At 34.4% G+C, this 16488-nt stretch overlaps 2 protein-coding genes across 2 annotated transcripts; one reads left to right on the forward strand and one right to left on the reverse strand.

Moving 5' to 3' along the window:
* Nucleotides 1-3683: 3683 nt before the first annotated feature.
* LOC733087 (eukaryotic translation initiation factor 4H) lies at nucleotides 3684-10766 on the forward strand (the record flags this gene model as incomplete). Its single annotated transcript, NM_001044195.1, is given in 6 exon segments — nucleotides 3684-3742; nucleotides 4050-4173; nucleotides 4982-5163; nucleotides 6185-6285; nucleotides 9622-9831; nucleotides 10612-10766. Coding segments are annotated over 6 exon segments (816 nt in total). The 3' UTR covers nucleotides 10761-10766.
* Nucleotides 10767-14828: 4062 nt separating this feature from the next.
* Nucleotides 14829-15780, reverse strand: LOC101742600 (elongator complex protein 5). Its single transcript, XM_004928870.5, has one exon. The coding sequence runs from the start codon at nucleotides 15667-15669 to the stop codon at nucleotides 14908-14910; it is 762 nt and encodes a 253-aa protein (XP_004928927.1). The 5' UTR covers nucleotides 15670-15780; the 3' UTR covers nucleotides 14829-14907.
* Nucleotides 15781-16488: the final 708 nt, after the last annotated feature.

Raw genomic sequence — 16488 nt, forward strand, 5'->3', positions numbered from 1 at the left:
ATGTTTGGACGAGCTCACAGCCCACTTGGTGTTAAGTGATTACTGGAGCCCATGGACATCTGCAACGTAAATGCGCCACCCACCTTGAGATATAAGTTCTAAGATCTCAGTATAGTTACAACGACTGCCCCCCACCCTTCAAACCGAAACGCATTACTGCTTCACGGCACAAAATAGGCAGGGTGGTGTTACCTACCCGCGCGGACTCACAAGAGGTCCTACCACCAGTAAAGCTTGACTTCTAGTTTCGCTTCTAAAGTCTCAAGGTGATGGGGCTGTTTTTCATTTAGTAGCCTGTGGTATCTAACACTAGAACTTATTTTCCTATCTAGGATATAAAAAAAAAACTTTTATTCTACAATATTGAATTAACGATCAAAAAAATACTTGGATTGTTGACCCAGTTTGCATTATACTCACGGAAGTATAGTATTTTTCACAGCCAAAAATTATTCTTACTAACTTTAGAATTAGGATAAAAACCGCTCTAAATTTCTAATCAATCAAAAGTAATGAATTTTTCAAACACCGTCATCCCTCGATTTATCTTCGAGGCATGAAAAATTGATGCGTCATCGTTTTGTCACTTGCTATCTTACAGTGTGACCTTGAACGGCCTAATAATAGATGTTGAATGAAAAAGGCCTCCAATCCGACTCTTTCTTCGCGAGAAAACGTGAATTCTTACAAAGCAATTCACTTGCAAAAGTAATAATGCGACAGCTCATAAAATCCATTCCATTATTCATAATAATATCTCGGTCGTGTTGGAATCGGAAACTGGGTCGTATTATTATTGTGGGTACCTTTGATTGTACCAGCTACTTTTAAGCTTTCTTCTAATAAATAAAAACAAAAAAATGAACGAAACAAGTCCACATGCAGGCAAGGATTTTTAAATAGAATTGATCTTAAATTTAAAGTACCTAATTAATATTTTTGATCGCTTACTATAAACATTTAATAACTATAAATATGTCCTGTATATATATATATATATTTTTTTTTTTTTATTGCTTAGATGGGTGGACGATCTCACAGCCCACCTGGTGTTAAGTGGTTACTGGAGCCCATAGATATCCACAACGTAAATGCGCCACCCACCTTGAGATACAAGTTCTAAGGTCTCAAGTATAGTTACAAGGGCTGCCCCACCTTTCAAACCGAAACGCATTACTGCTTCACGGTAGAAATAGGCAGGGTGGTGGTACCCACCGGCGCGGACTCACAAGAGGTCCTACCACCAGTCAATTATTCCACCAGTATATTATTCATTAACGCATTTAATGCCGAACACACGGCGCTGTGGAGGATTGAGGGTTCGGACTCACGGAGCCGTGGTGCGTGCATTGATCAATATATATTAATCAAATGAATAGCGCGAACCGTAATCCAACACTTGATCTTATAAGATCGCTACTTTACTGATAAATTTACCTACGATAACTAAGTTGATAACTTTACATGACGCACATTGTCATGTAACAACGGTGGAAAAAAACATAATTACAAGCCCCGACGCCGTGTGTTCGGTCCCCAAATCCTTCACGGCGCCGCGCCGTGTGATTGGCATTAAATGTGTTAACAAATACACAGTGTTCATATCGAATGTTGTTGAGAATTTATTTCAGATTTTCACTTTAAATAACATTAGGTAGGCCAGCAGGTAAGTGGGTGAAACGCTAGCCCACTGAGTTTCTCGCCGGATCTTCTCATTCGATCGCGTTTCCGATCCGGTGGTAGATTCTGCGAAGCACGGCTCTTGCTAGGGTTCGTGTTAGCAATATCGTCAGGTTTGAGCCCAGTGAGCTCACCTACTAGTTAAGGTTACGCTGAAATAGCCTCTCAAGGCTCTCAACCTAGGTAGGAAAAAAGGTGGAACAACGCCCCTAGCGGCAAACGTAGGGGCACTGTTTCAACTCCATACGAGTTAACTTTTACGCGATCGAGAAGTTTAAAAAACCGGCACTAAAAGATGCTCTGTCAATTTTTTTAAAGTTTGGTAAGTGAAAGCCATCTAGGTATAATCGTTTCTAAAAACTTAATAGTTTTCATGTAACACACAAAACACATTACTGCAATTGGTAGGTATGTTAGTTATTTTTTTAAATCCATGTTTTTGTTACGGAAAGTGGATTATCTATAAATTACGGACTAAGGTACTTCTTTCGTACGGGAACGCAAGCATTGGAATAATTGATGATTTAAATCTATATACCTTTTTTGGCCGCAAGACAACATCTGTTGTGCTCTATTGTGTACTAGTGTGTAAATATAACATAATGAAGTACACTTATTAACATTTTAGAGTCTGTGAAAGCGTTCAGGTGTAGGAAAATGAATTATTAATTAACAGAAAGTGACTTAACCGCCTCTTCCCAGAAATCATAGTATATGTCCACTAGGTAGCTTATGGTGACATTATTTCGATTAATTTCAACACATCTTACTTAAATCAATTTCATTGAATTCAATTTTATCCTATGATTATGAACCTTTCATATCATAATAATCATTCAGATTTATCAGCTTCATTTCTTTACGCAGTGTTTCACTTTTCGTTGATTTTACAAAAATATGAAGATTTGGCTCAAAAGACTACAAACTAGGCCATGAACAACCATAAAAAAAAACAGTTTTTGTGTTTGTGGGCTAGGGGCTATAAAATACAGAGCGCTTTTTTTGAAGGTTTTATGGCCTGAACCTTTAAGCCAAGTTTTACATTTTCTTCTTAAATTCTATTGATAAAAAAAAAAGAAGCGAAATAAGATGAAATTGATTAATTTGAGACTTCCACCAATTGGATGAAATTAAATAAAACGAGATGAGATGGGATCAAAGTCTCAGTAAGATGATAGTTATTATCGTCAGTTGAGTTTTTGGAAGAACCTGAAAAGGTATGTACGTCCAGCGACTTTGTTACATTTTCCCACATTAATGCACTTTCACAGATCCTGAACAGAGAATAAGCACAGTATTTTTATTTAATTATTGTTTTTAAAATAAAATAAAAAAAGAATTAAAATTCATCATTCAAACCTGAAGAAACACTAAATTAAGTACAATTCACACTTCGCTTCTCGCGTTCCCGCCAAAAATTCAAAGACATAGACTATGTACAGTCCAAAGAGAAATAACTTTTTTATATTTTATGGCCTGGTAACGAGCCCTTACAGAAATTACTATTATTGGACTTCAATTACAAAAATGTTCACAAAAGGCATTGATCAGAGAAGAAATTGAGACAGAGAAGAAAGTTTTAAAATATAGTTTTAAAAATCATTTAAGCTAAGACTAATTTTATAATTTTGCTTTGAATAAAAATAAACATTTTTTTTGCTTGAACAAGGTCTTCTTCCTTCGGTTCTGCCTAATTTTCTGTAAACTAAAAACTTACTAAGTATATTTTTTAGAAAAATCTTATATACCTTACTTACGAATCATTGTTAAGATTTAAAAAAATCTAGGGATAAGAAAATAAAGGAGCTAAATACATTATTTCATTTTTATACTGCGAATTAATTGTTTTTATTTATTATAAATATCGGTTACTACAAATAATATAATATATGCACTTTGCAAAAGATTGCCGCTATGAGCACTCTAATAATACGGCCACACAAACAGTGTTGCTTAACCAAAAAAATGTTACGACCGCTTCTAGAAACTGATGCGCGCGCATTCAGTGTTCCATGTTTCTAAACATGGCAGGTCGTAGCGGTTTTGACGATATTAATTCCAGGTATTTTATCTTAAATATCGATGTGATCTGGCTTCAATAATACAAAAACATGTGAAAAATGTTTTCGCGAAAGAGTTAGTTACGAAATTGCGAAGTTTAAACACCTATTTCTAATTAGAAAGGAAGTTTTCGCTTTGCGATAACATTGAATGAAAACGAGAATTTTACTCGTATTCGTGTATTTTAATTGGATTTGCTTGAAATGTATAGTGTCCTATGAAGATATCGAGGGTTTTTTTCATCAGAAACCATTGCAAGAGAAGAATTTGTAGGTTATGAAGTAAGTGCAAATCCGTGTCGATTTCAGGGGCTTTGGCGGCGGCAGGCGAACTACTGGGGGCCGTCCTCTACCTTCAGAGCCTCCATATAAGGCGTACGTTGGAAATTTGCCCTCCGGAATTATTCAAGGCGATATAAACAGAATTTTTCCTGTGAGTAACATAATCTTTTATCTGAGATAAATTTCTAAGTCGCAATTTGCGTACACAAATATAAAAAGCCATCCCTAATTAATATTCGTGGTATTTTTAATTGATGTTTCAATTCATAAGATCCATAAATTTTATGATGGACATATTTGTAAAAGCTTTTTCATCAAAAAGCAAGCTAATTTAAATAATCATAATATATTACGAGAAATTGTTTGTTAAAATTAAAATACTTAGCATCTGAATCACTGATTATCCAAGTACTTGATTATGTCATTCTAGGTCACACTTTGTTTACATTACTATTTTAAAGATCATAAAAAATCTCTTTTGGCACATTGATAGTGTGAATTTTTATCAAATTCAGTAGTGTTGCAGAAAAAATGAATCACAAATCTGAACAATATTAAAAAGTACAAAGTTGAACTGGAATTGACAACACTAATTATTGTTAATGCCTTTTTTTCTTTCTTTAACATACCATTAAAGATTAACATGTACACATTTGGTTTGAGAAATTTTACATTCATAGCAAACTACTTATTGAATGACAAAAAAGACATGTAGAATCTGGGCTTGTGACACAAATTTAAACATCTCTAACAAAAACAGACACAATTATTTCTAAAACTGATGAGAAAGAACCCTTTCACTTCATATTCAATAATTTGGTATCCAAACATTGGAAATGGGAACACGAGATATACAGATCAATTAAAAAAAGAATTTGTATATCTGATCATACATAAAAAAAAGAAAAATAATGTAAATATTAATCATATTCTTGATATTTCCTTTTATTCTGTTGCAGGATCTATCTATAAAAAATGTCAGATTGGTTATGGATAAAGAGACAGACAAATTCAAAGGATTTTGCTATGTAGAATTTGAATATCTCGAAGATTTGATGAAAGCAATAGATTTGAATGGGATTATTAACGTAGATGGTAATATATTAAAAATTGATGTCGCTGAAGAAAAAAGAAACGACCGGTATGTTACATTTATTTTTATTGTATATTTCTTTAGTGTACACAGAAGAAGGAGCCATATTAGTGTAGAAAAATTAGATGAACATATTTCTATAACACCTGAAGTGGTTATTAGAACTTATGCATGTTGTTCAATGTGAAAATTTAAATTTGAATAATTACTGGTTGCAGTATGATAGGGAATCATGGTAATAACCACCAGCTTGCTGTGAGATATTTATGCATTTTGGTAAAAGAGCAGGACAGTCATTATGTAATATAATTTAGAGTTTATTGTCATGTCTCAACACAGATGACTGTATTTATATTGTAACATATCACATTAAAAGTGTACAATTTTCAAAAATATTCAAAATTGAGATAATATGTGGAAAGATTTGGTATCACCAGTATTTTTCTCATAAATACTGTCAAAAGAGCGTAGTGTAGTTTTAGTTTTTTTTTTAGTTTACTTATGTTTTCACTACTATGAACAAAATTAATACATAATTTTATTTTACTTTAAAAGACAGATAATGTAACTGGTAAAAAAAAAATCAATGTTGCAAAGATGATTAGTATTAAAAATATTATATGTAAAACCTTTAAAGCACTATCCTGTAAAATTAGTAAGTTTTGAAATTGTACAGTTTTAATGCGAGAAGACAATATATGATAACCTATTAAAATCAGGGTTTGTCTGATAATCTAGATAAATAATAAAGAGATGAATGATTAAATTTGTAGATAATTTGGAGTATCATGTCAATTGTCTGCTTTACAGAAAAAAGGGCATAATGTTGGTACCACAACAAGCTGTTATCACATCCCAATCGTTCTAATTATTCTCAACTTATGTTCCTACATAATTCTCTTGATATGTCCATCAGACTAATGGTGGTATGATGTTTAGTATTTCTGCATAGTACACTACCACTGTCTTGTATATTACTACAATGGAGCAATCAGCGATGCTTAAAAGTTCTTGGCACCAAGCTGCGGGCATCCATGGATGTACATAAAAATGAAAATGGCCATTTCAGGGGAGGTGGTTTCGATCGTGGTCGGAGAGACGGCGGTCGCGATGGTGGACGAGGAGGTGGCGGCGGTAGTGGCGGCGGCGGGTTCAGGCGCGAGGGGCGTGGTACGTACGACCACTTCGAAGCATCCGACCGCAGGCTGCCGCGCCATCAGGGTGGAGGGTTCACACATGGTAACATTCACATACTAACATATGGAAACAGCTACTGCTTATAAAGCCTTTGCTAAACAGAAATAGTTAAATAGCAAATATGTTCACATTAGCTGTTTCCTAGACATTTTGTGTCTCCATTATTGATTTGTGTTTCACAATAATGTTTTGTAATAATGTGTGTGTATACATGGTTCCTAACAATATTTCAATTATTAGGATATGAGAATCACTTCTTAAACCAATTTTTAAATCAAATCATGATGATATACGAGTGATGTGAATCACCACTGACAATGTATATAACACTAATAACTGTTACTTGTTTTTGTATTTGTATATTGATTCTCCTATCCGAAATAAATCATGGATATAAATGGGTTTTGTGTTATTTAAAAATGGTATCATAATAAATAAAACGTTTTATAGTTTTAAATTTTTGTATATTAGAATCTAACATTTCATTCATATCATATAAAATGAAAACCTGAATGTTCAGAATTTACATCCATACCAGCTTTCTTCAAATTTACTCTTAGCATGATTCACAATCAGTTTTATCCTCCCACTACTAAGACAACCACATTAAAATAGGCAATAAATAAAAATATAATACATTTTTGTCATTTCAATTGAGCATTTAAAATGTTAGGAATGTTTAGGCAATTACAATATTAACTTACTGCACTTTTTTTTTTATTGCTTAGATGGGTGGATGATCTCACAGCCCACCTGGTGTTAAGTGGTTACTGGAGCCCATAGACATATACAACGTAAATGCGCCACCCACCTTGAGATATAAGTTCTAAGGTCTCAAGTATAGTTACAACGGCTGCCCCACCCTTCAAACCGAAACGCATTACTGCTTCACAGCAGAAATAGGCAGAGTGGTGGTACCCACCCGTGCGGACTCACAAGAGGTCCTACCACCAGTAAAAGCACTTTGTTAATAATTCCCATTCTGCACTAAAAACTTTACAAATTTAAAGTTTTTAAGTAATGCATTCTTCTGTAATTAAAACACTACCATTTATATTATAAAATTTCTGTAAATTAAGTGTGCATGATGACAGCCACTTTGTTTGAATTTGTGATCCACACAGCAAAAGTACTATCTTTGGCTACCACTTTGTAATGCTGACCTATTTTTTTCATCATGTCACCCCTGTTATATTACTGAATGAGACAGTATGTGTGATGTGTTCATACAAACATATTACTTATGATACGAAAAAAGCAAGCTAGCGAGTTTCTCTCTCGATGCCTCCAATGAACACTACTCTAACTCAACATTTTGAAATTTTCGTTTTTCACGCAAATCGCTTCACTATTTTAAAAGTATTACAAATTCATTATTAATGGGGTTCGAAGCAAAAGTAAATCAGCAAGTTACACAAGAAAAAACCATAAAATCTTTATTATTGCAGATATATTTATCTACTTTTTTCGTTTAAACTCTCCTCCTGTAAACCTACGAATTTGAAGTTAGAGTAGTGTTCATTGGAGGCATCGCTCTAATCCTTCTTAATGGTGAAACTGCATTTCGAATTGGTGGTAAATTCAAGATGATTTAAAAGTACTTGTGAATGACTAGATGAATAAAATTAATTTGTAAATTATTGAATAGGCTATCGAAATGAAATATGCTTCTGCACTTTTATTTTACAACTCAAACACAAATAAAAGCAATTTATAGTTTTGATCTGCAATTTCATAATAGTCTTGAATACGTCGTGGCCTAAAAGTTAAGCACCCAGGTGTACTTTTATCGAGGGATAAGTCTGTACCGATGCTAAATCCAGACACAAATTTTTCTAATGAAATACGTAGGTACTCAACTCATGTTCACGTGTAGTAAAAATCAAATCCCCTGTCTATTTCTGTCGCGAAGGACTTAATGCATTAAGTTTGAAGAGACTGTTTGGTCCAAGCTGTGTGACGCCACTCACATTATTGATGTCTCGGACTCCTGTAACCACCGAACATTTTGGGCTGTGAGCTTGTTCGCTCAACTATACAACAAATAAATAAATCACATGTATATGTCACAAATACTCAGTTGTAATGTATTATAACTTAAGTGCTTAAATCAACATCAAACATAGTTAATGTCTTGGTTTTCGAAGCAATTTGTCATTGTTGGGTTCTTTAATGCAAATGTTATACATCATTAATTTTGTAGTGTATTTCATTTTCATACCAACATTTGGATGTATGTATTTCAAGACTTGCATTCGAATTCATGTGTCTTGTTTTTAATTGAATTGGATTGAATTGAATTTATTAATGTTTTTTTTTTTTTATAAAAATCTAACACTGTTTATTTAACTATGTTGTATTTAATTGTATCACTGAAACTCACATTAATACTGCCATTGTCAAGTTTAGTGTACTAAAGTAGACAAGTGAAGTTAGTGAACAGATTTGAGTAGATAATACTCTCAAGAAAAACATTTCGTCATGACCATTTGAAGGAAATGATAATTATCAAAAAAAAATGTTTTTAATTAATATCTAGGGAATAATTAATAATATTTATAAATTGTCCAAAAAACTGATTTAACTTTGTTCAATTACTTACTAGTCGTTAAATATTTAGCAACTTTTTAATTAACTAATAAAAAGTTGAAAGAATACAAATGAATTAAAACCTGTATCTAATTAAGAAAGGCATCGATAACCGTTGGAGATACACATGCTAGACTGAGTACATAATAGTGAAAAATGATGTCATTTTTCACATGCTACTTAGAAACCATAAAAATCCTCACTCTGAGAAAAGGTGAGGATTGTTTAACTTAACGTTCTAACAAATATCCTATGAGACCTACGTTATTTGATCAACACTTGCTATATATAAAACTATTTTTTTTACAAAGCAACACTGATTAATTCATTACAATAAAAATTAGTGACAATTCGGACACTGGCATCTGGCTCCAAACTAGGATTCCCCATATTATGGGAATTAGAGACTAAAATAGAATCTACATATAAATTTTTTTTTTATTGCTTAAATGGGTGGACGAGCTCACAGCCCACCTGATGTTAAGTGGTTACTGGAGCCCATAGACATCTACAACGTAAATGCGCCACCCACCTTGAGATATAAGTTCTAAGGTCTCAGGTATAGTTACAACAGCTGCTCCACCCTTCAAACCGAAACGCATTACTGCTTCACGCCAAAAATAGGCAGGGCGGTGGTACCTACCCGTGCGGACTCACAAGAGGCCCTACCACCAGTAAATATATGTCTATTAAATTTTTGTGATCCTATTTAATTGACAGAACGCGAAAGAGAGCGAGGTGGAGCTGGACCAGGAGCTGGGGCCGGCGGTAACGAGCGATGGGGCGACCGCGATCGTGACGGCGGGCGGAGCTCCCGCGGCGGGTCCGAGGAACCCCGCGCCGGTGACTGGGGCCGCATGGGACGCTCGGGCTCCAACGCACCCGCTAGAAACAGACGCGCATTCGAAGATATGCCTCCCACCAGACCAGGTGTGACTTCGTTATTAAAAATATCGGTTTATCTCTCTCTGCCTCCGGACACTCAATACATATGCTACAAAGAGAATCCAATGTCAAAAAATCATTGGTCAAACATTTAAATTTATTTTCATATTAAATTGATAACTTCGAATTTATATTCTAAATCTTTCAAAATTCCGGGTTGGAGGTGGACAAATTAACCACTTACCTTCTTCTCTTCAAAATATCATGTTCGATATTTTAATAGAAGTCTATTTGAAACACCCTTAAATATCCCCCCGCTGAGTTTCTCACCGGATCTTCTCGGCGGACCGCGATTCTGATTCGGTAGTAGACCCATTCGCGAAGCAGTTGCTCTCAAGTTGTTAGGTCTCCTTCGGAGGTGCTCGGGCAGCTGTTAGCTAATCCCACGCCTCCTGACTGAGCCTTTGCTCGCCCACCTGTCCTGACGAAACTGGAAAGGCCTCCGGGCCTAAATAAATCTCTTTCATTCGATGATGGATGGTGGTAGATGAAGTATCTCATATCACTACATAGTATAAAACAAAGTCGCTTTCTCTGTCCCTATGTATGCTTAAATCTTTAAAACTACGCAACGGATTTTGATGCGATTTTTTTTAATAGATAGTGATTGTAGAGGAAGGTTTATATTATGTGTATAATAATATCGATTAAATAGTGGAGAAATCAATAATAAATTACAGTTTCCGAAGCGAAGCGAGAGCGGGTCGCTAGTTTATTCTAATTTGGATACGAACGAAGCTTTTCTCAAAGTGAATATAATTTCAGACACTTCTGGTAGACCGAAGCTGGTGCTGGAGAAGCGGACGGTAAAGGAGCCCGTCAACTCGCTGGCCTCGACTAGTCAGTCTTCGTCGATATTCGGCGGGGCTCGGCCGCGAGAAGAAAAGCTCAAAGAACTTAAGGGAAACGAATGAGTCCCCCAATGTACTACTACCAAAAAACTACATACTTTTGTCTAACTTCTGTGTGAATATACCCGTGCTCTTCTCGCCCTCTCTGTGTGCCCCGTTCCCAAAGTGCGTACAAAAAAAAAATTGTAAATCGTAATCGAACTATGGTTTCGTTTAAGTCGTCAGGTTTTAAATCATTTTTAACGTGAACTCCGTTGGCTTTATTATGTGTATGTATGAGCTTATTACGCGCGCTCACTCGTTTTTGAGCGCCACGAACAATCTCGCTTATTTTCTACACCGTATGTATTTAAATTTCTAGTGATAATAACGTCGTACGGGCTTTTTATGTAAGATATATTCGCTCGCATAATGTTTTACATGAAAGAAAACTTTTAGGTTCCTTTTATACATAAATGTATTTTGTGGACATAATGTTTATTATTATTTTTCTCTATAAAGCTTCGTAACTAATACTATGTTGTATTTGTTCATCATTTATTAATTTGTTTATTTTGTTAGGTCGTGAAAATTAATAATTGAAGGAGTAATTATGATGCATAATTTAAGAGTTGATTATAAATGGTGATGTAATTACGGTTTTCATTAATTAAATTAACTTCCACGTACTTGGATTTCTACTTTATTAGATATTATGTAATGTCACAAGTCACGTGGCAGATAAATGTAAAAAAAATCGCAAAATGTAACACAACATAGAAAAACGAATAAAAAGTGAATCTTTGTAATCAAGGTTTTATGTGCATGATATTCCTTTTTCGATTTCAGTGAAGAACTTCAGATGAAATAAGCTTCGTGACGTGTGCCTCTTAAAATATTTGGGTTTTAATCGTAGTTGGACTGTGGATTAAAGACATTTTGGACTATTCTGAATTTTCAAAGGCGCCACGCAAACTATTCTACTCGCGAATGATATCATTAAAAATGACTTCATTCGGCTCCACATAATCGACGAGTTAATCTTGGGACGTAAATTATAACACAATGATTGGCTATTCAATATCATCATGTATTCGGTGTGAAATGATACCGAAAGCCTTTTATGGTCGGAGCTTTTAGGTTTTAAACAAATATCGGAATAATTATTGTTGAGTGAACAAGCTACAAGATGATAGCCTCATAACCATGTTTAAACATTTGATAACTTATCTGTCTGCCTTGACGAAGTTCTCATGAGTATTGATACTAGGAGTGGGTAATATCGGTTTTGCCGCGTATCGAATCGTATCTATATATCGAGGATCAATATCGGATATTGAATCTATATATTTTCTGAATCTATATATTGATGGACGCTAGTAGATTTTCTCGATTCATGATATTTGAGATTTGAAACGATACGCTGATATATTAACGTAGTAGATATAGATTTAAGTCAACGTTATACGGTTGGTTTTCTGATATCCATTTATAATATGATCTTAAAGTAATAAAAAGAACATGAAAATAAAAATATCAAAAAAACTTTCCTTCATGCTTTTACCAGGCTTAGGACTGGCTACATTATTTTCAGTTTTTAGTATTTTGTGTCTTAATTTAAAATTACAAAATATACAAAAAGAGTGTAGATTTCAAAAGTTTAATACAAACACAAGAAATAAACTCAATTATTTGGATTCAACTAAAAATAGAAAAATGTGTACTTTAAAAATCAAACACAAAAAACTTTTAAGTATTTATAAACACTTGTCCAAAAATTCTAGTTCAAGGTCAAAGCGCGTGAAATTAAATTCAACGATGCAAATAGGCTATACTGCATTCAAGTTAGGGTCGAAAGTTGAAACTTCTTTCCTTAATTGTATCCTGCTGATACGCTAAGAATAATCTACAGACATATGGACTTAAATATAAGGTTTAAAATTGTATGGATAATGCCTGTTTCTGTTTCATTCATCACATGATATCCCTATCGTGCGCTCACTCACTCTGGCCGATTCGATACGAACCAAACGAATATTGCTGATATTAACGAATCGGTACGATATGCCGATGCGCATCACATCGAGCAATATCGTGTATCGGCTGATATCGAAATATAGATTTCGATTCACGAATCGGTACGATATGCCGATGCGCATCACATCGAGCAATATCGTGTATCGGCTGATATCGATATATAGATTTCGTGCGGGGCGATATCGGATTCAACGATATTGCTGCGATATATAGATATTGAATCTATATACGATTTATATCACCCACTCCTAATTGATACGGACTCATACACAGTCGAAAGTCGCGGGATATACCTACTTACAAGGATTGTACATAATCGTGGATTTTAATTTACGTGTTGCAATAAAATTGTAAGCTCGCAAGGCTTCGTTTTATTATTTATTGTATGAAATGGACGAACGAGCTCACGCTGTTGTTAAGTGGTTGAAAACACCCATGGAAATCATCAATTTAATGCCCGCGCTCCCCAAGACTTGAGATGGAAATCTTAACAGTATTGTTTATTAAAGCTAGGCTATTCTATCCTTCGGTTCAGAATGCACATAAATACCCTCGTCTTCTCGTCAAAACTAAGCGAGATTGTGGTAATCCCTTATAAAAAAAAGGTGCTGGGACAAGGAATAATTTAGGACGAAGCTAATTTAAACGCAATTATGCTAATAGAGGTTTTAAATCGAATGAATAGCCGGACAGAAGACAGACCTCATTATAACTATGGAATCCTCTCTTCTATTTAATTGCAAAATGAGTCTTACACATGTAGGAGTTTATTTTCTGTTACTGGCCGCTTGGATGCCTAATCAGAAACATTTAATAAAGGCATATCTCCTTTTTTTTATATTGGAGAATAACATTTCTTTCTTGGCTATTTCAATTATTTTGGTGGCAATTCAATATTTCATCTGAATTTTATTTTCTTCAAAATGGGCAAAAATAAAAGTAATGACGCGTCAACTAATCAAAGAATTGTTAATTTACATATAGATCTTAGATGGGCGTACAGAATAATAGTCAGCATTTAAATTGTTCTGTTAAAAAAGTTTTTGATCATTATAAAACACATTGAACTGTTGAAAATGTTCTTAGAAAGGCTCGGCCAAGAAAAACCTCTCCCAAAGACGATACGCTAATCGTTCGTGTTGCTAAAAAAGACCTAATTAAAAGCTCCAACCAGATTAAAAATGATGTTTTTTCTCTTGATGAGCCGAGAAACATCTCGTCAAGACTGATAAGCCGAAAATTAGTGGAAGCTAAATGATTTGGAAGAACCTCTCGAAAAGTACCGCTTCTTACCAAGCAACACCGATAGAAGCGTTTCTATATTCTACTGGTGGTAGGACCTCTTGTGAGTCCGCACGGGTAGGTACCACCGCCCCGCCTATTTCTGCCGTGAAGCAATAATGCGTTTCGGTTTGAAGGGTGGGGCAGCTGTTGTAACTATACTGAGACCTTAGAACTTATATCTCAAGATAGGTGGCGCATTTACGTTGTAGATGTCTATGGGCTCCAGTAACCATTTAACACCAGGTGGGATGTGAGCTCGTCCACCCATCTAAGCAAAAATAAATAAATATATATATATATATATAATACATATATAGAGACATGTATTAATCGCTAAAAAATATGTTAATTGGACAGTAAGAGAATGGGACAGTGTTATTTTCATGACACATAAATTAATAAAGTAAATTCCGATGGCAAGCTCTACGTTAGACGTCCTGTAAAGAATGCTCTTAATTATAAATACACAAGTAATGAATGAACTGCACATAGGTAGTGGGATTTATAATTTTTCTAATAAATGATAAATCATTGAACGTATTGTTGTCCTATTTATTGCTTATTTTCAAGAAAAAGGGTGGCAGTGAAGTATCTCGCATAATGTCATGGACCGCTGGTAGGGTTTCTAATTATACGACCAGCAAAGTATGTATATTACAATACTATAATTAACTATATTTTAATGTTTTTGGGCATTTTGTACATTGCACAAGATTTTAAATCAGTGGATTTAACAAATATTAATACATTAAAGTACCACAATCATTATTTTTATTGGGTTATATGCTGTTATGATTCAATAAAAATCAATTATGATGGCAATTAAAATCATTTAAACCGACTGCAATATATATTATTTTATAAGGGAATACGCATAGCAAATACATAATGATATGGTTGATTACATATTTTAAATATCAAGATCGTCATCAGGATCTTCTTCATCCCAGTCATCAACAGCATCTGGCTCGTAATAAATCTTACTTTCTCCCTCATGAATCTTACTCATATATGGAAGCTTTAGATTATACTTCTGTAGTTTTTCTGTCTGATCCACTTCAATTTTAAAGGTGGAAAGTTTTTCTGGTGATGGTTTTTCTGGTTCATCATCTTTCTTGGTTTCTTTTGGTACAGGAGTCAAATTCAATGTTTTGGTCTTAATGCATAATGAAAAAATTTCTTCGGTTTTTATAAATTTAGCTCCTTTTTTAATATTAATCAATGCTTTCAAAACATTATTACTGTCGAAACTAATTACTGCATTAGCAATGTAATTCATATGTATTCTCAGCTTTGATGAATGTGCCATACAGTCTTTGTGTAAGATTATTATTATCCTTTCGACACAAGGATTACCCTGTAATCGTTTCAATAGCTTCATAAACTTGTTTGACCCCAGAGAATAAAACATTTGATGAACAGAATCTACTATCATAGTACATGGTATCTTTGTATATATGTCATATTTTTCATCTTGGTATTCTGAGTAAACCTTGACATTACTTTTGTTTTTAAAAGCTTCTTTCCACAACTCTTCCTGATGTTCATAAATGTGAAAATTTATCACGTTCTTTTCGTCTTCTAAAAGAGCGAATAATAATGGCAAGGTATTGACGTTAATATCATCTTCAATAAGCAAAATCGGCGCTGATTTTAGTTTAAACAAAGTCATTTTCAATTATTCGATTGAAACACAAACCAAATTAGGAAAAGTGAATATCTAAATTATGTCTATTTAATTGGTAGTACCTTTTGGTAAACCTATCCTTTTAAGGGATTTTATGACCTGGTAACTAAGACCTTTAGGTCATGTCTTATTTTAATTTATATTCTTGTTTTATGAAAAATGATAATAAGGAGTGAAATGAAAGGAAATGAAGATGATTAATTTGAGACATTAATCAACTGGGATGAAAATAAATGAAATATGATGAGATGAAATGGTGGTCATTTACTGAGAATTTTTGAAGGATCCCGAGAAGTTACGTCCAGCGCTTTGTTTCATTTTCCCACATTTGTGCACTTTCACAGATATTAAACAGTCAATAAGCCACCGTTATTACATATTTAAACCTGAAGAAACACTAAATAGACAAAATAAAAAAATTACACAACTTCAGTCCTCGCGTTCCCGCCAAAAATCGCACTAGGGTTCTGTTCAGTTGTGATCATAGATTTAAAGTTCTGACGTATCGATTTGTTGTGGTCTTAAAAAGCTTATTACACTTGGCTAAATTTGGTCGACTGAATTCAGTGAAGTGTAATGGCTCCTCTTCACAATCGGCCATGATGGGCCAACAAATGATCGTCCATCATCGCCGCCATGATCAGGCAACTCTCCACACAATCGTGAACGTTCATTTACTGACTGTCTACTGGTATGTTAAGACGTCTAGGTATCGATGATGGCAATCGAGGAGATCGCGGCTGCGGCAATATTTTTACTTAGGTCGTATAGTTAATTAATTAATGTACGCGAAAAAAGAATCGT

Source organism: Bombyx mori, chromosome 16 (assembly GCF_030269925.1).
Source record: "Bombyx mori chromosome 16, ASM3026992v2".
NCBI classification, from domain to species: Eukaryota; Metazoa; Arthropoda; class Insecta; order Lepidoptera; family Bombycidae; genus Bombyx; species Bombyx mori.

Bases quoted from the DNA above. Each gene is read 5' to 3' on its own strand.
- LOC101742600 (XM_004928870.5), bottom strand. From the start codon at position 15,669: ATGACTTTGTTTAAACTAAAATCAGCGCCGATTTTGCTTATTGAAGAT.